This window comes from Bacillus rossius, chromosome 1 (genome assembly GCF_032445375.1).
Source record: "Bacillus rossius redtenbacheri isolate Brsri chromosome 1, Brsri_v3, whole genome shotgun sequence".
Taxonomy (NCBI): domain Eukaryota; kingdom Metazoa; phylum Arthropoda; class Insecta; order Phasmatodea; family Bacillidae; genus Bacillus; species Bacillus rossius.
This window is the reverse complement of record NC_086330.1, coordinates 143,618,505-143,642,400: the sequence shown is the minus strand read 5'-3', so window position 1 is coordinate 143,642,400 and position 23,896 is coordinate 143,618,505. Positions and strand designations below refer to the sequence as shown.

Genomic DNA, 23,896 nt, shown 5'->3' with positions numbered 1-23,896 from the left:
AACGTTCCATGTACGTAAACTTTCTCAAACTTTATAGTATGTGTTACATTTCCGATATGTTTATTTGCCACTTAGTCACCAATACAATATAAGGCATATATAACAAGGTATTCTTTCAGACTGGCTTCACCTGCTTCTTTTCTGAATTACTGTTCCAAAAATGGTATAACCGTGCGAGGTGGTCTGAAAACTGGCTGGCAGGGGGCTGTCACTAGACAGGGCCTACGATGCGCTTATTGTACACTGAGGATTCTTCTGTCTGTATCAGCATCAGAATTTCATTCACATTCAGAGCTGAATTATAAATCATTTTTTATAACGTGACTTGTAACCGATCTGTGATTTTAATTTCTTAATATAATTATTTTTCTCGTACAACATTTTAGTGTTGAATAAACCACTTAACAGATATTTTTAAATAAAGGTGCGAATCAACAAATGTTACATCGTCAGGTTTGAGTCCTTGCTTTTTTTTTTAATTGCGCTCATTTAAAGATCGTTGTCTTACATGCCTGCCTAATACGTAGACTATATTTAAAATAACAAATAGGGTGCATAACTATTAAACAACGTGTAGAACCTAAATGAAAAGGAATAGGGAGACCTCGATGAATGTTTTTGTTTAAATGCAAACTTTTATGTTAATTTTTGTGTAACGATGTGTGTTGAATGTATCAGTTGATTCTTGAAAGCATTTGTTAATGGTACATCCTTGTTTGCGTAGTTGCTGTGATTGTAGCTACCCCTTCAAATAAAGTCAATTAGTTTGTATTGCATTAGATGGGCATTTATTGATATTAATATTACGATTTTACGAGCCAAAGTTGGTTATGTATTGTAAAACAACTAGGATAACCTAACATTGTTTTAGACCACCAATTAACACGCCTTCCATTTCTATTCAAATCTTATAAAAATCTTTAATTTTTATGTCATTGAATATGAAGACACTAGAATACAATTTAGAAAATATTTTATTAAAATTTTAAATATATCAGAGAACCCTAGATCCTGAACCCAAAGAATTTTAAGGATAGCCTAGATATTGATATAATTATGGATAAAACAAAATTTATTTTTGATTTTATGCTGTGTGGTTGGTTGTGTGAGAATCATTAGTGACCGATTTCAAAGAAAGAAATAAGGAAATAAGTTTAACCGGGGAGGGAAATGTGTGTTGACTTGTGCACTTGTTGCCCGCAGGAGCCCGCCATGAGGACGTGGGTGCGCGAGCCAGACTCGTACTCGTGCACGCTGTCCGAGGAGACGCGCAAGATGGCGCGCGAGGAGCTGCGCGAGGACGACCTCTGTCGCCGCCAGGCGCTGCAGCAGATGCGCGACTGGGTGGTCAAGAACCCGCGCATCGTCAACTGCCGCCTGGGTGAGTCGCCGTCGCAGCTTTGGGCCCTGTCGCAGTTTTGGGCCCTGTCGCAGCTCTGGGCCCTGTCGTAACTTTTGGACCCTGTCACAGCTGTGGACCCTGTCGCAACTTTTGGGCCCTGTCGCAGCTCTGGGCCCTGTCGCAGCTTTGGGCCCTGTCGCAGCTCTGGGCCCTGTCGTAACTTTTGGACCCTGTCACAGCTGTGGACCCTGTCGCAACTTTTGGGCCCTGTCGCAGCTCTGGGCCCTGTCGCAGCTTTGGGCCCTGTCGCAGCTCTGGGCCATGTCGCAGCTTTGGACCATGTCACAGCTATGGACCCTGTAGCAACTTTTGGGCCCTGTCGCAGCTCTGGGCCCTGTCGCAACTTTTGGACCCTGTCACAGCTATGGACCCTGTCGCAGCTTTGGGCCCTGTCGCAGCTTTAAGCCATGTCGCAGCTTTGGACCCTGTCGCAACTTTTGGGACCTGTCGCAGCTCTGGGCCCTGTCGCAACTTTTGGACCCTGTCACAGCTATGGACCCTGTCGCAGCTTTGGACCCTGTCGCGGCTTTTGGGCCCTGTCGCAGCTTTTGGGCCCTATCGCATCACGAAATTAACTCCCACCAAATGCCGTATACCGAGAGCTAATACGTCACACGTCAACAAATTTTGAAAACGATCTGCGCAAGCGCGGAGGGGAAGCAGGGGAATGGGCGAAAGACTGGAACGGGCGGAAGTCGTCGAGGCGTGGCGCGCTGTTCAAACTTGCCGCACCAATTCCTCCGCCACCGGCTAAACCCACACACTCGCTGGCTCGGCGCGTCACAGCGGCGAGGTGCAGCTGTGTGTGATAGCACGCACGCTGGAGCGATATCACGGCATATGCCATCTCCCCTGGCCACGATTTACAAACGGGCAGACCGGGCATTTGCCCCGAGCGCCAGTTTTTGAGGGTCGGAAGAGTTTCAGATGCGAAAAAAAGAGCACAAAAATTTGATGAACGGGAAAAACGAGTATTTTAGCGCTTAAAAATTTTAGGCCCTAAACCAAATACTTTAGGAGTGGATAATATGCAGTACACTATAACTCATGTTTTATTACGGTAGTTATATCAGCCGTATAAAAGTGCAACAACCATGTGTTAAATTTAAATAATAAAATAGACAAACATCCTATGTCTTTGAAAAACCTTAGTAATTAGTTGCATAAAGCGTTAATTTAAAGCTGATAGAAAATAAGCTATAATTCGTTATGATGTTTGGAGGAAACTGTAAAATGAAGAAGGGGAGAGGAGGAGTACAAATTATCTGCCCAGAGTGCTAGCTGCCTAAAATCGGGTCCTGCGCCTCCCACTACGACATGGGCTCTTGTAGCAGCCGTCATATTTTTACGCTACTTTTCTCATCTGCATCCGGAGAGCAAGCCTACATCAGCCTCTCATGAAAGGAATTTAGTCAAGAGAAATGACAGCGCAGACGAACAAGTACGCCGACAACACGACGGCACAGTTTCAGCAAGAACGGTAAATACAGAAAGAAAGAAAATAATAACCCCGGACAACAGAGTGAAACCTGGTGATGAGCTAAACAGATAATCTGGACGGCAGCACGTTAAAACACAGTCAGTAGGATTACATGACCAAACAGCTAATGGCGGGTGCACAGTACCCAACATAGAACATGAGTCGTGTACACAAGATTCCACCACCGTTTTCCAACCTACTGATTCCCAGCAACACGGACGCATGGCACAACATCCAATGGCGGGAGCTGGAAACTGGTTATACTTATCCATCATAAATGATGGTAGCAAATTGTCGGGATAGATTACGTTGCTCAGACAATCCCTGCTTTCAAAACAAAATATAAAAAATCACGTGTATATAAACACTACATGTGTGTGTGTGTTGTATGTGTGTCTTAGAAATGCTAAATAGGTAAATTTTACATGATGTATTATAGACAAAATTACTTATATATTTTTGATTAAATGCCGGAAACAATCAACATAACTAACCATTAACACATGAATAATTATTGCGACAAGCACTTACTCTGCACAGGACTGACACAGCGTCCTGGCTACAAAGGTTATAAGCTGTGAACAGATTACTCACAGGCCATGTGCATAGCATGCTATGCACTCGCTTATGTTTGTTTAGAATTGCGGACCCAGCTTAACGTTAACGGTATAGTCGCGCCCGCTGTCGCGTACCGCGACAGGAACGCACGATCCGATATCGCTTATTGCGGGCGTCCCAGCTCAAGGCGCAACGGCTCCGCGTGCTAACGGGCACGAGGCACGCGGCACGCGGCACGCGGCACGAGGTTGGGTCAACGCACGCGCCGCGGGCAGGAAACCATTACAGCGTGGGTGTTTCGTCGTCGGCGGCATAACGGTTAAGCCGGAACCACAATAGATCGCTTCCAGAGGCGGTCTTATGGGAGGCGTGATGGGGCTATCACACTCCTTCCTATATCCCCCCCTAAAACTAGAATAAACTGGAGATATAACAAAACAATCTGCTTCAGACCACTCCTGACTTTTTGAAGACGGTTCGATTTATTTTTGTACAATTGTAGGTAATAACCTACAATTTTTTTTAGTTCTACTGTACAGCTGTGAAATTTCAGCACTCTAGTAAAATTTCAGCTTAAACCATCTATATAAATAAACTTGTATTTGTTCGTTCGTTCAAAATCTTAAATCTCCTGAAATTCTTAATCGAGTGCTTTGAAATTTCGACACAATTTTACATTCAAATATGCGCGTGTTATTATATACCTATGTCCCTCCTGTGACAGGTAAAATGATAGATTAACATATAAATAGGTAAAACCATAGATAGATAAAAAATAGATTTTTAATATTTTCATTGCTATAGATTGACATATAAAGAGATATGGATATATTTGAATATGGAGGAAAGAGATATAGGTACATACATAGATATAGAGAGATATCTAGGGATAGAGAGAGGTAGATACATATGTAGATAGAGATATAGAGGGAAAGAGAGAGATGTAGATATAAACATAGAGAAATGGACAAAGAGATAGAGAATTAGAGAGAGAAATATATAGAGAGATGCTCTGTATTTGTGTAATAACTTCAAATAATTTACAATATATATATATATAATTATATATATTTTGAGGCATTGTGACGCATACTAGGCATTAGCTAGTAGTGTATATAATGTGTTTTCAATATGTCAGAAATGCTTTAAAATATATTTTTTAAGGACTATTGCTTTTTTTAGAAATTTTGGAACTCGAAGTTTTGTAAGCCGTCATAATACGTCCGTCAACGCCACGCAGCTGGCCAAGCGATTTACAACATTTCATCCGCCCGTCCAAATACGTACCCCAAATCAGCGCTGCCAGCAATCCATGTTTGCTCACTCTGAGATTCATTTCGACGTAGCTTATTATTTAGGTCGTGTGTCCTGTACGCAATGTATTGAAAAATACTCGGAAAAATTCAGAGTTATAATTGGATTGGTTGGAATTGTAGCAGCCGTGTGTTACTATACAAACCATCTGAACGAACGGAGGCAGACTCCACAGGTCCGGTAGATATTTTGGCCAATGAAAAGTACGAGTATCTCCATGGAGTTAGGAATTTTCAAGAGACGGCATATTGTGACGTAGTTGAAGTCACTTTGTTACCTCGCAAGGCCCATATTGTCATGCTTGAGTAGTACTTGAGAATGAATTAAAATCTCGGTCGTTAAACACAAATACTTCTATAACGTGGAGTAATTGAAAGCTGTTCCCACAGCGGAAACACTATACTTTGGCCAAAGTTTTGGGCGTCTAGACAGCATGGCACAGACTATGAGATGTTAATAATAGGGCTTTAGCCGTTTACCATGCAATCATGCAGACATAGCCACCCCTTTAATTTACCAAAGTTTTGACAGATGGATGAATTTTTTTTGGGTCTCTGATTGGCTGGATAGGTCACGTGATCGACGGACGAATGACGGACGGACGGAGGCAACGGTCGTTTCAACAGTTTTTACGCCATAACAGTACTCTATCGTTAAATATAAAAAATGTTGCCCTTCATGGAGGCATGGCTCAAACAAGATATTTACTATGCTGAGCTAATCCTTGGACCCTAAGGCCCTTCTGAGCCGACCCAGCATGTGATTGATGTGTATTCCAACATTCCAAGTGCCAAAATTCGTTTGAATAGAATCTGTATCCCGGAGTCATTAGACACTACGTCCATTTTTGGGCAGAATGCACTTTTAACCATAAATTGACCACCGTTTGACGTATTTTCTAGTGGCATGCAACATCAAGATCTACGATAAGTCAAAATTTCACACATTTTGGGTAGAAAATAGTAGAGTAAATAAGTGAACCCACGTTAAAAAAAAATTTAAACGGCTCTCTTCAAGAATATGTTTTTTTTCCTTGACATAGTGTGTTTTGCCTCCGAGGTACAGATATAAACTTGTATTGGTTAAAGTGCTGTGTGTTTCACAAAGCAACGTTGGCAGCACCGTCTCCCGCGCGGACCCTCTCGGGTGAAGGGGCAGTCTGACCACAAAGCAAGGAAGATGAGTCGCAACACAATGCTGTAACTATGGCTCTTATTTTCTCTGGAAATCAGCGAACTTTACGGTATTTCTCGGCAACCAAACAACCTAAAAGTCGTTAACGTTTTGAAAGAAAATTTTGGCAACATTGATTTTTTTTGTGTGTTCGCTGCTGGGATTATCTATTTTCCAACACGGAACAAACAAAATACCATGTTAAATTGCTTTATCTTTTGTTTCAAAACTTAGAAACTGCATAGACGCAAAGTAGGAGTGTTGAAAATCATAACTTCAATTTCAATTGCAAAAAAAAAAACATGTGCATACGTCTGCACATATGCACATGGCAGCCATGCTTATTTCATTGCTACCAATATAATTCAATTTTGCCAAAAAAATTATTGTATAATAGTTTGCAATTATACTCAATACGTCAATACACCATTCCATACATTCTGAACAAAATATGTTATTAAAATTCCTTTTTTATTTCAGTCATTATGTTTAAGAAATTTGTATGTCTTCTTTATATTTAAAACTTAATTTTTGATGTTGGTGTTTCTCAACCGCAAAGTTTTTTTAGTGGTCATATTCCGCCAATCCAGTTGCGTTCCACTGAGTCTAATTCGAGAGTCTGTCCAGTCGCGTAGTTCTTAGCTCCTCAAGACCGCGTTCTAATGCAGTGATTGGCTGTGTATTTGTTTCTTTGGATTGTTTCACGACGAACTCGCAATCTACGCCGCAGCTGCCCAAGTGCGTAGTCTCCGATTGATATGTCTTTGACAACTGAATGAGTAAAGGGTGCGTTCACAAAGAAAGCTGGTTGCAAGCGCTTGCTAACAAGCGCCGACAAGCGCTGACCGGCGCGAGAAAAAGTTTAAATGGTATGAAGTGTGTGTGTTCAGAAAGAAAGCTTGTTCCGACTTGCAAGCGCCTGCTACAAGCGCTGAACGGCAAGCAAGAACCTGTTGATACTTGTTTTTCGGCGCCGGCAGCATTCAGTCGCTGACAACTACTTATACAGACTACATGGATGTCGATGAAATTATTTCACAAGTGTTTAGAAGAGGACCTGTTTGGGACAAACGTCTCAAACAACATGCGAGTAGAGTCGACGTAGAGAAGTGTTGGAAGGAGATAGCTTTTGAAATGAACATTGAAGGTAAGCAAATTTATTATTTCAGAACATGTGCTGAAGGAGAAGTGGAAAAAATTTACGAGATCAATATTCCACTGAGCTGTCAAAAATGACTCGTCCCAAATTTGGAGCTGGAGCAGATGAAATAGTTACGTGTAAGTGGCAGTATTTCAAAGCACTTTCTTTTTTAAAAGACATTGTTAGACCTCGACAAAGTTCAGGTAACTGTTCCACACTCAAAAGCCCAGATACTTTTGAAGATATTGAACAGCAGAGGAACTCTCCAAGTATGGGCGACAAGGAAGAAGTTATTGGGTCTTAAGATGTGGTAGTAGTTCAGCCCCAGCAAGATAATGGCGTGGATAATGACGATAAATCCACAATAGCTGATCGTTTTTGCGGAATAGAATACGAGGGTGATACTCCACAAACACAAAACATTAGAAAACATACAACGGATCGAATCAAACGTAGAAGAACTGGTGACTAGTATACGTCTTCAATGCTGGAAATCGAGAGAAAAAAACTAGAAATTTTAACACAAAAGAGGAACAATAAAGAAGAAAAGGAACCTGAAGACGAGCATTAATTATTCTTCAAGACGCTTTTACTACATGTCAGAAAAATTCGTCCGGAACAGATTTTTCCATTTCGTGCAAGGATTCAGGAAGTTGTTCAGCAATTTGCATACTCAATGTCTTAAGGGTTGGATCTACACCTAGAAACGGCACTCCATTTTCACCTTGTAGCACTTCTAACCAGAGCGCATCCATTGATGAATATGAGGCAACACCAATTTCTGCAAATGAGGATTTTCACGGACTTGACCAATTATTAAATCTCAAATAAAAATAACTAGTTGAGGATTTTTTATGCTTGTAAGAAACAGTAAATATTTCCAACAACATGCCTATTATATTTAAATTCACAACTGTTTGTGTTTCCTTTAATTTACTCATTGTTATGTTCTTATATTAATAAATAATTGAAACTCCAACTATTTTGTGTTTTGTGCTACTTTAATAAATTCACTAGACATAAATAAAACCTCATTTCTCACTCCGATACCATTACATAATTAATTCAATTGATCTCAGGATATAAGTGCAGATTATCTTAACAATACAATATTCATAATAGACATTTCCTCAAAGATAAAATGCAAAAATTATAATGTGTTTATATTTAACTACAAATTATTATTTGAAAGAATTTATTGTAACTGTGGTAATGTAATATAAAACAAACCACATAGAAATAGTAGTTTTATCTTATAGTGCATAGTAAAAACTATATAAAAATTATTATATAGTAAATGGTTCCCAAAAATAATTATTATCAACCAAGACTTACCTCAAACAAATAACAAACCGTTCTTCGGGATGAATTGGTTGCTTATGACAGTTTCCCCAGCATAAGGTGGTATTCACCAAATCTTCCTCTACCGCGGTTAATTAATTACATGTCTTCGCACTTTTAAATCTACATTTTCTAGTATAAACAATATTCTTTATCACTAGAGGAATATTTATCGCAATGATAGTTGAAAGCTTACTAAGCTTTTGTTGTGAACACCCAACACTAACCACAAGCGCTTGCAAACGCTGGGAGCAAGCGCTAGGAACAAGTAACTTGCTACCAGCTTTCTCTGTGAACGCACCCAAACTCAGGAGTTGGCCACGTCTGCATGCTTACATGGTAAGTGTGTGAAGCCGTTTCTCTTCTTCAGATAGTTTTTGTGCTATATTGATTAGAATCCCTTTACATTGGCTGAAGTGTAATGTTTGCATTGTGGAAACATTTTTTCATGAAAGTGACTGTTTTTAACGACAGAGATTCTAATTCATTATTACTAATCACCATTTGACGTTATCAAACACCATTTTCCAATTGTTTTGGGCGGTATATACGGCGATGACGAGGTTAAAAAAGTGACAGCATTCCGTCTCGTGACAATTAATAACTCCATGATTAAACCAGCCCGAATGAGAAACGGTGTCCGTGTGCATCATTCTTGGTACAGCCAACCTGAGATTGAGACCAACCCGGTACCTTTGCCACGTGGCACAACCCCCTCCCCTCTCCACTCTTGCTCTACCGACTGAGAATCTGCGCAAAGCCTTCCAGGAAAGCATATTGGCGCTCTTTCCCGACTCTTATCTAGAGTGTTGAGTTCCTGACCACCTCTACTATTCAGAGCCTCGATAATTATCAAGTAACAATATTTTCCACATTTACAAACAGAAATTTAAAGCTTACTTCCAAGCTGTTCTTATTTATGTACTGCAAGCAGTACAAAAATTTATTAAAAACTAAACGTCGATGACTTCTCAGGGAAAACTACTTGTAGCAGCCACTCACTATTAATTTCAGATAATCAATTAAATTATATACTACGCTTTAACGAAGATAAAGTTTTAAATATTAAACTATCAATAATTGTTACAGCCAAAAAACACTTTTGAAACAAAGATAGTGTCTTCCACTTTAACCGCGTCTTCAACTCCAGTCGATACGATTATCGATTCTACTCCATCCGGTGTGCGTGCCAGGTGTAGTTATTCCCTTGGGATTTGGTTTGATTGCCTTCCCAGTCTACATTAGACTTGGTTTGTAAACTTCGCAATAAACGCAAGAGCGCAAGGACGCAGCGCGCAAAAATCGCTAGATAACTAAAGATGTTCATAAATCACGCAAGTCACATGACCCCACCAAGCCTAAAATTTTAGATTGTAAAACAGAAGCTACATAGAAATTTTATCACCAGGTTTTTATTTATAAGCAGTCCTTTTTTTCTCATTAAAACGTGACAATTCTTGATAGTTTTATTACTATTTTTTTTTTTGCTTTTACTGTGCGATATTTATAAAATGAAAACATCATGTGTGCGATAAAAATTAAAATTTAAGCTTCCATAGCCCTACACATTACATCTGCATCTATATTTAAAAAATTTCGTAATATTTTCACTTAAAATTTAGAAAGCAAGCCGAAACTCGGGAAGTTTAAAGTTTTGCCGATGCTTGCGTTATGTTCTTGCGTCTTACGTAATTTATAAACAAGTCTTTGAAACGATCGTCAGCAACTATTTTTGTATCTTTTTTTTTGCGTTTCTTGCGATCGTGTGTTTGTTTCTTGGTTTATAAACCCGGCCTGGCGGAATTGTTAGAAAGATATTATGTTGCAGGCTATGTATAACAATGCCGTAAAAACAAAAAACAAAAACTTTAAAAGCCTCAAATTGATGTTAGGTATAAAGCAAATATGGTCTTATAATCAAAAATAACTGAAAATATATTTGGTGATTGGTAAATCTTGACCCGATATTTCTATTTTCCTGAAGCCACGTTTTGTACACTTTATCGCTGTTAGGCTAATGGTGTTTTGTAAATTTTATTTTTAGTTATCACCATACATGTCTGCTGATTCCATAGGGAATCTACTATATAAAAATAAGTCGGGTTTTCCTTCCTGACGCTATAACTCCAGAACGCACGAACCGATTTCCACGGTTTTGCAGTCGTTGGAAAGGTCTCGGGCTCCGTGAGGTTTATAGCAAAGAAAATCCAGGAAAAATTCAGGACAAACCAACATTTTAAGTAGATGGCGCCGGCGAAATACCACTCACTGACTCACTCATCACGAGATCTCTAAAACTATACACCCGATTGACTTGAAATTTAGCATAGTTACTCATTTTGTGATGTAGACGCTCACTAAGAACGGATTCTGTGGAAATCCGATCCCAAGGGGAGTTTCGGGGGCGTAATATATCAAAATTTCCAGTTTTTGGTAGGAAATCACCATGGCAACGGCTGTTGCTTTGTTGATGCTTCATTCGTCTCTATGGCAACGACTATTTCATTGTTAGTGCAGTCCTCATCACCGTTGAAATTTTGCGGGTACTTCAAATATCAAAAATTGCCCTTTTTTTCAAGTATATATATTTTACAGATTTGTAACTTCACAGTAATGTTCCTTATGTTACACAGGATGACATTTTCCGAAATTAGATCCCATGGGTGGTTAAAACAAGGCAACAGTGGGTACTTTGTCTGCATGAGAACAGGATTTTGCATTGTTCATGCCTTCTGCGTCTCCATGGCAACGGGCATCGCGCGGCAGTGGCGTACCCACAAGGAGGGGCATGTATAATGAGCGGCGCAAGAGTGATCTGCCTGTAGACTGCCGTAGCGAAGTACGGGTACATCAGTTGTACGTTGCGTGCACGAGTCGGGAAACCATCGGTGCTATTCATTTTCTCTCCGGTACATCATACAACATTGTAATAAATTTTCACTGATTTTTTTTTTATTTACCATTACCGTAAATGGGAGGTGTGGCTTAATTTTTTTCAATTGGTATAACCGTGCGAAGCCGGGTCGGGCAGCTAGTATTTCATAAAAACAAATATGGACCAGGCCAAAAATTAAAAAAAAAATAATAAATGAATAGGCTTAATACATTTTAACTACAAACCGTTACCGTTTCTTCGCATTAGTAGCTATCCAATCAAGACCGAAACACTTTTCACTTCCGACAAAGAGGTTGAACAACATTTTGTATTAAGATGAATAAATAAATGCTTATAATTATAAATTATTTTAGGAATACGTAAAACTTTAGTAGATAAACTGAAGTTAATATTTTTATTAAAGTAGAATGCGAAATTATTTATCATTAGTAATTAAACGTGTATTCATAAAAGTAATTAAAATAGTAGACGTATACCACTGTACAAAAACACACACATTGGAATAATCTTGTTGAAACATTTATTCCAAACATATATTCCCTTCGAAAATTGTAAATGATTTTGTTTTCATACGCTTATTTTCTGAACTTCCTGAAGAAGAGAAAAGAAAACCATACCTAAAAAGTCACTTTAATTTAAAAGTGCGCAAATATTGCATCGTGCCGCTATACTGTGAAATAAAATTAAATTAGAGTGGAAATGGAATATAAAAGATGCCTTTACTGAATGCATGTGTTTTAGTTTTCGCAGAATGTTTTTTAAACTTTTGTACTGGTCAAATACGATTTTAACACTTATCGGTAGGCCTATATTTCGAAATATCTACGTGAAATAGCTCAACCCGTATTCGGCATGATTAACTTTCATGTCTCGCGTGCCAATTGGGTGATATAAAAAAAATAGGTGGCGCGTGAGTCATTGCAACTAATATGTGTATTTACATAGTTTAACGGCAGTTCGTGTTTTCGTTGCATAAGTACGCACGCATGACAGAATTCAATTGAATAAAATATTTTTAGAGAGAGATTGATTGATAAAGAGATAGAGATATAAAGATAGAGATATAGCGAGAGATATAGATAGAAGGATAAATGGAGATAGAGGTATAAATAATAAGATAGAGAGATAGATAAAATTATATATTATAGGTGGGTGACTTAAGTTTCCATCAAATATTTTGTATGTAGGACAGGTTCTAAAATTTGTTAGTTGCAATCAGCCAATCAAATGACATCCGTTTTCATCACAACGAATCTTTGAAATGGTAAAAAACACGCATGGGCTATAAAAGATGTCATCAAAGTGAAATAATTAAAATAATGTTAATATGAATTTCATATGCGAAATAATGTTATGTGTAAAAATAAATTTATAACTTAAAAAAACTTAACATTTATTTTAATTATGTAATGAGTAATTTTGAATTACACTTATATATGTTTAAAAAAAAAATGTATTAATGCACAAAAAATCCATCTAGAACTGTGATGAATTATTTAATTTCAAAATGAGTTTAAAATTGAAAATTTTGAGATAAAAACGTTTATAATGTGACATGATTAAAAACGTATTTGAGGTCATCTATTATCAAATTTAATTAGAGACAAATATTTTAGTGTGACAGGGCCTTTAGAAAAACATAATATAGACAGGGCCGCAACTAGAGTCTCTGGCACCCGGGGCATGAATGGATTCATGCACCCCTCCCACCCCCCTTTTTGCACATACCACACCAATAAAGCGGGGGGTTCGGGGGTCCTCCCACGGAAAAATGGTGCTATTTAAGCATTTTCCATACCTACATGTAACAGTTTCTGTGCTACTGTAACTTCCATGCATGAACATACTATGTCCATAAAGTAGTCCGTATAAACACTAGACTTGTTCATTAAATTGTCGTCATAAATGTATTTTAACGATTCAAATTCAACTCGCGAGACCTTTTTGCAGCAAATATTTTGATGATATCATCATAGCAAATAGAGGATGCTCTCTAGTGTTCTATGGAAATAATGCTCAAACTCGACAATCTGTCTTGCCTCATACTATTTCTTAAATAATTTTTTACAATTTTCAATTTGCTGAAACTTCTTTCGCCTGAAGAAACTGTTACAGGAAGAGAAAGAAATATCTTAAGGGCTGTGGTCAGGTTTGGATATCCTTCTTCAATTCTGTGTTCGTGAATGAACTTCAAGAGGGTCGCTGCAGATGCTGTTTTCATAGTGTCATCAACTGCCAAGGCGTGATGTTTAAAACTTTTCTATTTCTTGAACTATTTCTTCTCCATTGATGTCATCTTTGTATGTTTCAGACAACCAATTGGCTGCATTCTTCAAATCTTTAACTTCCATTTTGTATATGTTATTCCCATATCCCATTTAAAAAGCTAAACTTGTCATTAATTGCTTGTCATTAATTGCTTGAAGAGCCTGGAACCGGGATTTTAAGGAAATTACTATTCCATCGCCACTGCTTCCTCACAGCCAGTGACCCTCTCTGACAACATTGTACTGTATTCGTATAGAGGACGCATTAAAACTTTCTAACTTCTCCCTTTACAATTTTTTATGTTAATGATGAACTTAACATTTTTCTCAGAGTATTTTAAAATAAATATGTTGAGACGTTGTATCGTAAATGAGATTAGACATTCCTGGCATGCAAGTTAAAAAACTTTTTACTAGTTACCAGTTGTAGTAGGAATTACAATGCAAGCGATTTCGGCGCCCCCACAGCTTTGCGCCCGGGGCGTATGCCCCGCTTGCCCCTTCCCCCCCCCCCCCCCCATCATAGTTGCGGCCCTGAATATAGATCCCTGTTCTAGGCAGGGTGGTTATCAAACCTGTGATGAAAAATTCCTTGAATTTTCCAGGTTTGGAGGAAGAATTTTCTTTGACCACCGAAATTATTTATTCGCCCATTAACACTCAAAATTTTGAATTCAAAATCGCGATTTTTAGGCACACCACACTTCACTATTGCAGCAGTCAATTATAAATTATTTATCGGACTACTGTCGATAACACTGGAGTCAATATGCGTTAGTCCAAGAGCTGATGTAGGAACTTATGAGCAAAAAGGAACTAGAAGAAATTTTTTGTAACATTGTAAAAGTAATCACAATCCAAAATTGTTCCTTGTGCGGAACTAATAAAAACGTAGGTATGCTACAGGTGTTATTATTGTTATTTCGTGGGGTTTTTGAAAAAAAAAATCTCTAGTCCAGTTTCTTTAAATCTAGTGTTTATGTGTATCTATAGCGAAGAAAACGATTTCTGTATCGAGATGAAGTCAGAAAAGGGTTGAGTGTATTCTTAGGCTGATTTAGACATTAAAGAATTTAACGAGTAAGTACTATTTTGTCTCTTTGGTAATAGAAATATACCTACTTGCAACAACTTATGTTAAGAGGGAGGGATATGAAATGGAAGAAGCCTATTCGGCTTCAACATTTTGAATGTCATTGTCAGCCTATATTGACATTATAATTACGTTTGTACGTACCAGTCAGTCGCTATTAACTTCAGACATACCGCTAAGACACATACCTATTCTGCTTAAACGACGCCAAGTTTTGGAAATTATAATGGCCAATAAACAGCTGAAACAAAAATGGCATTTTTCGTTTGTTAACACACCCTCTAATTAAAGACTTTTCCCAGTAACCCCACGAATTATGGTCAATGCAGATCACATAGGAAAACTGGTATTCAACTGTTACGTAAGTGGTTGTTCGCCGCAAAGGCACAAGACCTGTGGTACTTAAATACATGCAGTTCGTATATTTAGCAAGTCAGGATGGCCGAGCGGTCTAAGGCGCTGCGTTCAGGTCGCAGTCCACTTCTGTGGGCGTGGGTTCGAATCCCACTTCTGACAAAGTTTTGTTATTGTCTAAATTAACTGATCACCTTAGTAAATAAGATAAGTATTTAAAAAATACTCTTTGCATGTAATTATCGATCTGGCTATAAGTATAATTTTTCTATCTTCTACTAACTGTAAAACAATGCCTTACGTTGTATTGTTTAAATTTAAAAAGAAAAGTATTTTTCCAGCTGTTTTCGCGATGTTTATAAACCTATTTTCTGTGTATCTGCACTAGAGGTTATATTTAATTCAAGGAGACTCGTCGTATTTGCCTCAAACACATGTACAGCTCCCCTTAAAGAAAAAAAAAGGCAGCGATTAATTAAAATATCCAAATGCCTACATTTTTATTAAAAATAAAATTCAACAGCGGAAAAAATGGTTCTATATCCTTCCCAAAGAAATGAAATTCTGCGTACGCTCCTGGTCATTGCTAAGGGGTTCGTTTGTTCGTTGTTTATATGGTTTAGACCTCCAAAATACTAGTTTTTAATTATCACTGTAACTAACTTACTGCTGGGTTAAATAAGATCGAATACTATCATGAAATCTTCTTCAGACAAAAAATTTCCTGCGAAAAGTCCTGCTTTTTGTTTCTAAAGTTTCGAATAACAACCACCGTATTATTTTTAACTGTTTAAAGTGAATAAATCTGTGCTTGCTATTTGTTATTCATTCATATTAAAATGTATAATTATTTCAGTGGAAATTTACTGTCAAAATATTATACCAATGTTTGATTATTTATCTTTTATATATATATTTTTTTACTTTCAATTTTTTTCTTCCTGTTTTTCCCGTGTCAAAATCTTGGTCACTTTTAAACTAATGAATACAAAGAAATAAAAAGCATACGCTAGAAGTTGTTTAAAACTACATGATAAAAATGATTTCAACATACACAAAATGTTTTTAATTCAAATCAACCCTTTCAGTAACACTTACTTCATCAATTCCTAGTTATAGCAAATTTAAATTTTTTTATTGTAACGAAACTTTTTTTTTGGGGGGGGGGGGGAGGGTTGGTTTTTCTTACACTAGAATTATATTATTAATTTATAATTATTTTAATATTATTAATAAAAGTAAAAAAAAATTACATAGCCATAAAATTGATCTCCACTAAAATGTAGTAAGTAAGTAGGTAAGTAAAAATACACCTTAGCTTACTTAACCCACACATTTAAGTTTTAATAAACTCCTTGTATCATATGTCCAATTCAGTGAACGAATAGATCGAAAGAGATTTTTTTAGTTAATTTGACGTATGCGTGACGGCCGGCGCTCGCTCTCCCGCAGAGCGCGCACTAGTCGTTTGAACGGCGCACGACGTGATCAGGCTGTCATGGAAGACGAAGAGGTAGGTAGGTGGTGGCAGGAATGCCGCCGGGTAGAGTCGGCGGCAGTGGCGCTCAGCTTGTTTCGCTCCGGCGGCGCGCGGAGTATCAGGCGCTCATGGCATGCGTGGAGGTGTTGACTCCCGCCCTCGCTCGCGCCAGCCGGCTGACCGGCAGCTTTGCCAACCGTACGGAATTTTCAATGACAGTATGGAGATATTAAAGTTTCAAGAAACATGTACAGAATATTTAAATTTGTTCGGTGCGTATTGTTGAATACTACCAAGGTTAATTCTAGTAGAATTACCCTGAACACTAACGAATGGTCTGGGATAAAAAAAATATTCATGTAGTTTAATATGCAAACTTGTGGAGAGAAGTTTGTGTTACCTTGTAACGGAAAGTAATAATGAAAGAAATATAGGTTTATTTAGTTGTGCTTTATGTTGGTTTTTTTTTTATCTACTTTTACTTTTCTTTTTACACAACAATTACTTGTCGATGGCTTAGAATGAAAACCTTGTATCTCATAAAATGCAAATTTTACAGCATAGACAAAAAACCATGCTACTGATGTACGTGGTTTATTTTTTTCCCGATAGAAAGCAGTAGGATGCACATTTTATTTCTTTCAGCCAAACATTTTGTGAGATACGAGGTTTTCCAGCCAAAAACATAAAAAAACGTATTTTCGTCAAAAAATTGAGATACGAGGTTTTCATTCTAAGCCATCGTTGTGTTTCTTGCCCACATTGAAATATTTGCTTAATTACAAAATTTATTTAGAAACTCTTTTTATTTAATTTTAAACCGTTTAGTAAGCTGAAAAAAACTTTAGAGATAACAATAAATTTATAAATACACACATTGACAGTTAATTGAAGGTACATTATTTTTTTATTTATTGTTTTCATTTCAATTGTTTTGCGAATGTATAAAAAAATTGGTTTCAGTTCAGAAATTCGAATACGGAATAGTAATTGTATGTTTTTGGCAATGCTGGAGTGACCGGAAGTACCGTGTACTTTACATTGGCTCAGCATGTAGCGTGCTGCGACTGTTCTTTTATATCTAAATGTTAATTAATTCGTTACTCTGAATATATTTTTAATAATCCAATACTTTTTTTTTTTAATTAGTGTTGCAAGCGGACAGGAGCGTAGGCAGAATTGCATATCCCGCTGTTTGATTTCAAAATTTTACCTTCTGTTTGTAGAAATGACAGATATTTAAGTTTTCAAGGGAATTATATAGCCCCCAAACACTACCGCCTCCCCAAATTCAACAAAATTTTCACAAACGTTTTTTTTTCAAGTGTATTATTATTAGCAGTAAAGTGGCTGAATTAATACATATGTGTAAGTTTCCTCTCGGACTTCAGTGTTTCATGGATTCATGTAGTCTACATTTTGTTATTAATTTTAAAAAATAAAATTATATGATTGTTGCTTGTAATCTCAAAGAGATGTATCCATGACTAAAAGCCTGCATGGTACTTCTGCACCTCTCGCAAGCTACTTTCTGTTCCACCATCGCAAGAACAAAATGTGGCGTTAACTGGTGGATTTTCTTGGAGTACCTACCCCTGTTTTCCCTCACCAGATACATTCTGTCAATGCTCTTATCTCACCCTTCCACCCCCTCGACCATCTCAGTTGTACCTTGATGTCCCTTGAGGCATAGGCGTGCGCACGGTAGGTGCCACAGGTGCCTTGGCACCACCATTAGGGTTAACGTTATTTTGTTTTTTACAAGCAGAAATAATACATACTTACAAAAATCCGTATTATTTCCAAAAAATTATGTTTTCCAATCGTGTCGAGTTACAGGTATGTGCTCATAACACTATAAGTATATCAATTATCAATCTAACCAACTATACACACGGAAACAAGCCAGTTGCAATTACTTGTATTGTACACGCGGGCTGCGGCTACGAAACTTCTGAAATGTAAATACTTCTCATAGTTTTCCTCGAATTACATAGAATGCGCGCTCGGTGTCCACTGTTCACTCCACTCGGCAGGCGCACAGAATAATAGCCGCCGTCCGCCAGGGTTTATTTAAAAAAAGAGAGAGTGTTTAGTTAGTTAAAAGGATAGGCTTACTCGATGACTTATATGCAGTCGCCGAAAAAAACATTTTTGTTGTATTCCAAAAGTTAAAACTTTTGCCCACTCTTATTTTTGTATTTTTATTATTTTAATATTTTACATATTTAAGGTATATTACAAAAACTCCCTTGATTTGTTGATTTTAAAACTTAACATTTGAGAATGTTTTTTCTAGCATTTATTTGGCGTCTTCAGAAAACATGTAGGTACGGTTTTTCAAAGCCACCAGCATGAATTCCGTGCAAACAATTTGTGCAATTTACTTTATGGCTCAACAAAGCTTAAAACTGTAAATAGTTTATTAGTTTTCCTGGTGATTATAATGTTCAAAGCCATAGTTCGTCATAAAAATGTTAACATTTTTACATCTGTGTATTTAATGTTTTTGTTCGGAAACACCTTAAATAGCACCATTTTGTGCTTTCAAATCCAAATTTTTCCGGGAGAGGACCCCCGGACCCCCCGCTTTAGGCTCGGGGTCCGTGAATGACAGGGCTGTTGTGTAATCTGGCACCACCAATACTGAAGTCCTACGCACGCGTATGCCTTGAGGTATGAGATGCTGAACCATTACTCATGTATTCTTTATCCCAGTATATTAGCCACTAGCTCACATCATTCAACAAGGCAAGTCAAGCTAACTTTACCTCAACCCAATGCTATTGGATGGCTTGAGGGGCTAAAAGTTCACCCCTTCCCTATTTTTCTGACCCCAAAAATTATACTTTATCAAATTAAGTTTATGGTTCTGGTAAAAAAAAAAAAAAAAGGGGGGGGGGGGGGAGATGTAAAAAATTTATTTTCTGAACACAAGTTATACACAAAATCACTGAAAGTCTTATTATTTGGAGGTGCCATGGTGATTTAAGTGGTGAAATAACTACTCCCAGCAAGATTCCGGGTTCAATTGCCAGCTGGGTTACAATAGTCTTGCGCTTGATTAGTCAGTCAGACCTCCGCTATGAAAGATCTCGTATTGGTAGAGACCAAACACCTTGCCAGTTCCCTCCTTGGGCAATGAATGACCACTTGAAACTTTTTTTGGCGTGCGCAATCAGCGTTCACTTCTAGATGCCAGAGTAATCTTCATTCATTAATCCAATTAACTTGTTTGTTGTGGTTTCGGGTGTGCCTGCAGACAGCAACTACCTGCTGAGGTTCCTGCGCACCAAGAAGTTCAGCTGCCCCATGGCCCAGGAGGCGCTAGAGAGGTACCTCCTGCTGCGGCAGACCTACTCCCCGGCCTTCAACAACTTCGACATGAAGCTCAAGCCGATGGCCGAGCTCTTGGACCTGGGGTCAGTACCACACCACACACCATAGGCGTGCGCACGGTAGGTGCCACAGGTGCCTTGGCACCACCATTAGGGTTAACGTTATTTTGTTTTTTACAAGCAGAAATAATACATACTTACAAAAAACCGTATTATTTCCAAAAAAAAATATGTTTTCCAATCGTATCGTGTTACAGATATGTGCTCATAACACTATCAGTATACCTATCAATTATCAATCGAACCAACTATACACACGGAAACAAGCCAGGTGCAATTATTTGTGTTGTACACGCGGGCCGCGGCTACGAAACTTCTGAAATGTAAATACTTCTCCTAGTTCTCCTCGAATTACATAGAATTCGCGCTCGGTGTCCACTGTTCACTCCACTCGGCAGGCGCACCGAATAATAGCCGCCATCCGCCACGGTTTATTTAAAAAAGGAGAGAGAGTTTAGCTAGTCGATGACTTATATGCAGTCGCCGACAAAACATTATTGTTGTATTCCAAAAGTTAAAAATTTTGCCCACTCTTATTTGTGTATTTTTATTATTTTAATATTTTACATAATTGAGGTATGTTACAAAACTCCCTTGATTTGTTGATTTTAAAAATTAACATTTGAGAATGTTTTTTTCTAGAATTTATTTGGCATCTTCAGAAAACATGTAAGTACAGTTTTTCAAAGCCACCAGCATGAATTTCGTACAAACAATCTGTGCATGTTACTTTATGGCTCAACAAAGCTTAAAACTGTAAATAGTGTAGTAGTTTTCCTGGCTATTATAACGTTCAAAGCCATAATTTGTCATAAAAAAAATTAAAATATTTACATCTGTGTATTTAATCTTTTTGTTCGGAAACACCTTAAATAGCACCATTTTGCGCTTTCAAATCCAAATTTTTCCAGGAGAGGACCCCCGGACCCCCCGCTTTAGGCTCAGGGTCCGTGAATGATAGGCTGTTGTGTAATCTGGCACCACCAATACTGAAGTCCTGTGCACGCCTATGCCACACACACCAAGTAGAAACCAATACCGGTCAGCTCTGCGCTGTCGGTACATGCAAGTGAGCAAAAAATAACCTGGTTCCATGGAGCAACACTGAAAAGGTTGTTTACATTTGATAACAGTTTAATTATGTCTTTTATGAAAAAGTGACAAACATGTTTCAAAGATATTCTTCTTTAGGCAGATTATGGAAAAATGATGAGTGAATTTTTATGAAGCATGCACACCATGCAATGAAATTTTCACAGGAATATGGTGGACCCACGCAGGGGCGAAGCCGGGGGGGGGGGGGGGGGGTTTAGGGATTCTAACCCCCCACCCCCCTTAGCCACCATTTTTTTTCTTATCTGAAAGCAGGTTAGCTAAAAGCCTGGGTGTCTTACTGCTATCACGGGCCACTGCACTGGAGGGGAAGAGTAAGCGAGCCCTACCGATTCTCCTTCCCTTCCCCTACCCCTGTCACGAGCAGAAGTTATAAGGTTGTGACGCCGTGACGGGTCCCAAGTTTTCAAATATCTTACACCTATTGTATTTAACCAGCACGGTAATTATAAGCAGGTTTTGACTGGGTAATTCTTCAAGCTAAAGCTAATTGTTTCCAGGAATAGGCCAGTTCTGCCAAAACCCAACCATTTTTATTCCTTTTTTTTTATTGTCGAGCTTCGAGCATGATTTATGATTTTGAGTGGACGTGGACAAGGCACTTGGGTTGATTAAATGATTAAAATATCTTTAATTAATTTCTTACTTCATCACTCAAACAATTTTTTATTAAAAAATTAATAATATTTTTACTATTAACTTACAATATTTAAAGTTAAGTACCGAAAACTGCTGAAATAGCACTATTTTACACCTTAAAATCCAAATTTTTCCGGGGGAGGCCCCGCTTTAATAGGGGGGGGGGGGGGGGGAACCATGCTTCTTAACCCCCCCCCCCCCCCCTCCATACACAAATCCTGGCTACGCTACTGGACCCACGTATATGAATCCATATATAATCCATATATAGTCACTTAAATAAAAATTAGGGGACATATCAAACATATTGGTGTGCCAAATGAAACTTTGATAGTGAAACTACCCTGGAATATATTTGGTAAAATAAAATAGTCACAGTAAACCATAATCTCAAGTTTTAAAAATGTGAATTTATGCTCCCATATGTATAATTTATTTGCATAATAAATAATAAAATTATTATTTAATAAATAATTAAAATTAATAAATTAGTATAATATTCAGTAAATATATTGATTTGCATTATTATAAATTAATTTTATCTTGATTATTTTACTAAATGAAATAATTAATTTTATACTCATATTACATTAATATTAATTTAAATTAATCTTTGTTGCAATAAAATCTCAAAATAGTTCAGTGTCTTAAAATAAAAAGAAGTATTTAACATCTAATGCATGTTCATAAGTACAGAAACATTTTATTTTTTACTTCTTTTAAGAAATTTGAATCATTGGGAGAAAATTTTTACATTAAATTTGAGTAATAACATAAAACGTTTTTCTAAGAAAAAATAATTTTCTGTTTCTCTTAAATCAGTGTTTGGAATTTTACATAAATGCAATGTTAATACATAAAATTTATTTGAAGTGAAACTTCTTCACGGCCAGTAGGGTTAATTGAAGCAAAGATCTGAGCATAGTAAAAGTGTAACATTCTGATGGCAACAAAAAAAGGCAAATAGCAATGATCTGGAGTGGGGCACTCGATGGCATAGGTACTTTCAAAATGCCAAATTTGCCGCACAAAAATCACGAAGCTCCGTTGTTTTCTAGCGTATTTGACAATACCTGCCACACGTGAACCTTAACTTTTCATTGACATTGTGGTCATTGAAAGGCTGAAGGGATGATGAGGCGAGGCTACAGTATTGCTAGAATGAATGGGTAGGGAAAACCGACTTGAGGCAACGTCTGCTACATTTCCAACTTGTGAAAAAACTGGGTTAGATCATGCCGGGAATTGAACCGGGAGACTTTGCGGGAGGTGATTGGTATGATCTCTCAGCATCCGTGCGTCTTCCTTCAAGGTCTTCAAAGAAATATGTAGAATTCAAAAATCATGCATTAGGATATTTTTTATTTTCCCTTCATGAGTCTGGACGTCTGGTTTTCTAGCCTAATATGGCACAAGTCTCGTTGCTGATTGTAAGGCACACTTTCTACACGTCACTGTGAATGTGGGTCAAACAGGCAGGAGATTCACTGACAAAAGCCGTGACTAGGCAGAAAGATGTTACGACACTGTCTTCCTTACTTCATTCGTGAGTGGCACGCTTTCTTTTTCAAGGCCACCTTTCACTTTCCACTGTGCCGCCACCACCTCTGCTCAAATGGCAAGAAGACAGCAAGTTACATAATTCAGGATCAGTCGTTGTATAGCAAATTATGTCATTGTCTTTAACCATTCTAGTAGATAAAAAAAGGCATGTTTTATACTTCGTAAAGGGTATTCCTATACAAGAAATTAGTTCCTAAGCTTGAAGTATTGTTTCCTTCATTACTTTGAAAAAAAAATTGTATTGTGTTAATATGTAATACACAATATTTATCTGTGTATTTCAGACACCACTATCATTTAATTATTGAAAGCGTTGGAGATACTGAAATATCTTCAAAATCATGTATTAAAACGAATCTACAAATACAAGTTATGTTTCAAATGATTTATTTTTCAAATAATGCACAAGGTTTTCCAGTTCAAGTAGACTAAAAGTAATTGTACTTATAATGTGTAATTCCTTTTTATACTTTTTTTTTATAATCTTTTCATAGCAAAATTACATGAAGAGACATACCCTGCCCTTCCACTACCACATGGTAGCTTCTTGTCATTCAAATGTTCTTTTGAGATAACTGCATCTTAATATATGTTACAACATTGTATGTTAACATAGTTTGACCTATATCTTGTCATTAAAGACATGTGCTGCATAATGTAACAAAAAACCACCACAAAAATTGT

At 37.5% G+C, this 23,896-nt stretch overlaps 1 protein-coding gene and 1 non-coding gene across 5 annotated transcripts in view; both read left to right on the top strand.

Moving 5' to 3' along the window:
* The window catches only part of LOC134546244 (alpha-tocopherol transfer protein-like), an 85,084-nt gene that overhangs the window by 51,374 nt on the left and 9,814 nt on the right, over window positions 1–23,896 (top strand). For 2 of the 4 annotated variants that reach the window (XM_063388930.1, XM_063388927.1), the window contains exons 2-3: window positions 1,204–1,381; window positions 19,762–19,921. In XM_063388930.1, coding sequence (XP_063245000.1) covers window positions 1,213–1,381; window positions 19,762–19,921 — 329 coding nt within the window. In that variant the 5' untranslated portion in view covers window positions 1,204–1,212. Of the gene's footprint in view, window positions 1–1,203; window positions 1,382–16,696; window positions 16,772–17,489; window positions 17,868–19,761; window positions 19,922–23,896 lie in introns of those variants that run through there. The other 2 variants (XM_063388928.1, XM_063388929.1) reach the window with 2 other exon arrangements.
* Trnal-cag (transfer RNA leucine (anticodon CAG)) lies at window positions 15,098–15,181 on the top strand. The gene has a single exon. It is a non-coding gene; the product is annotated as a tRNA-Leu (tRNA).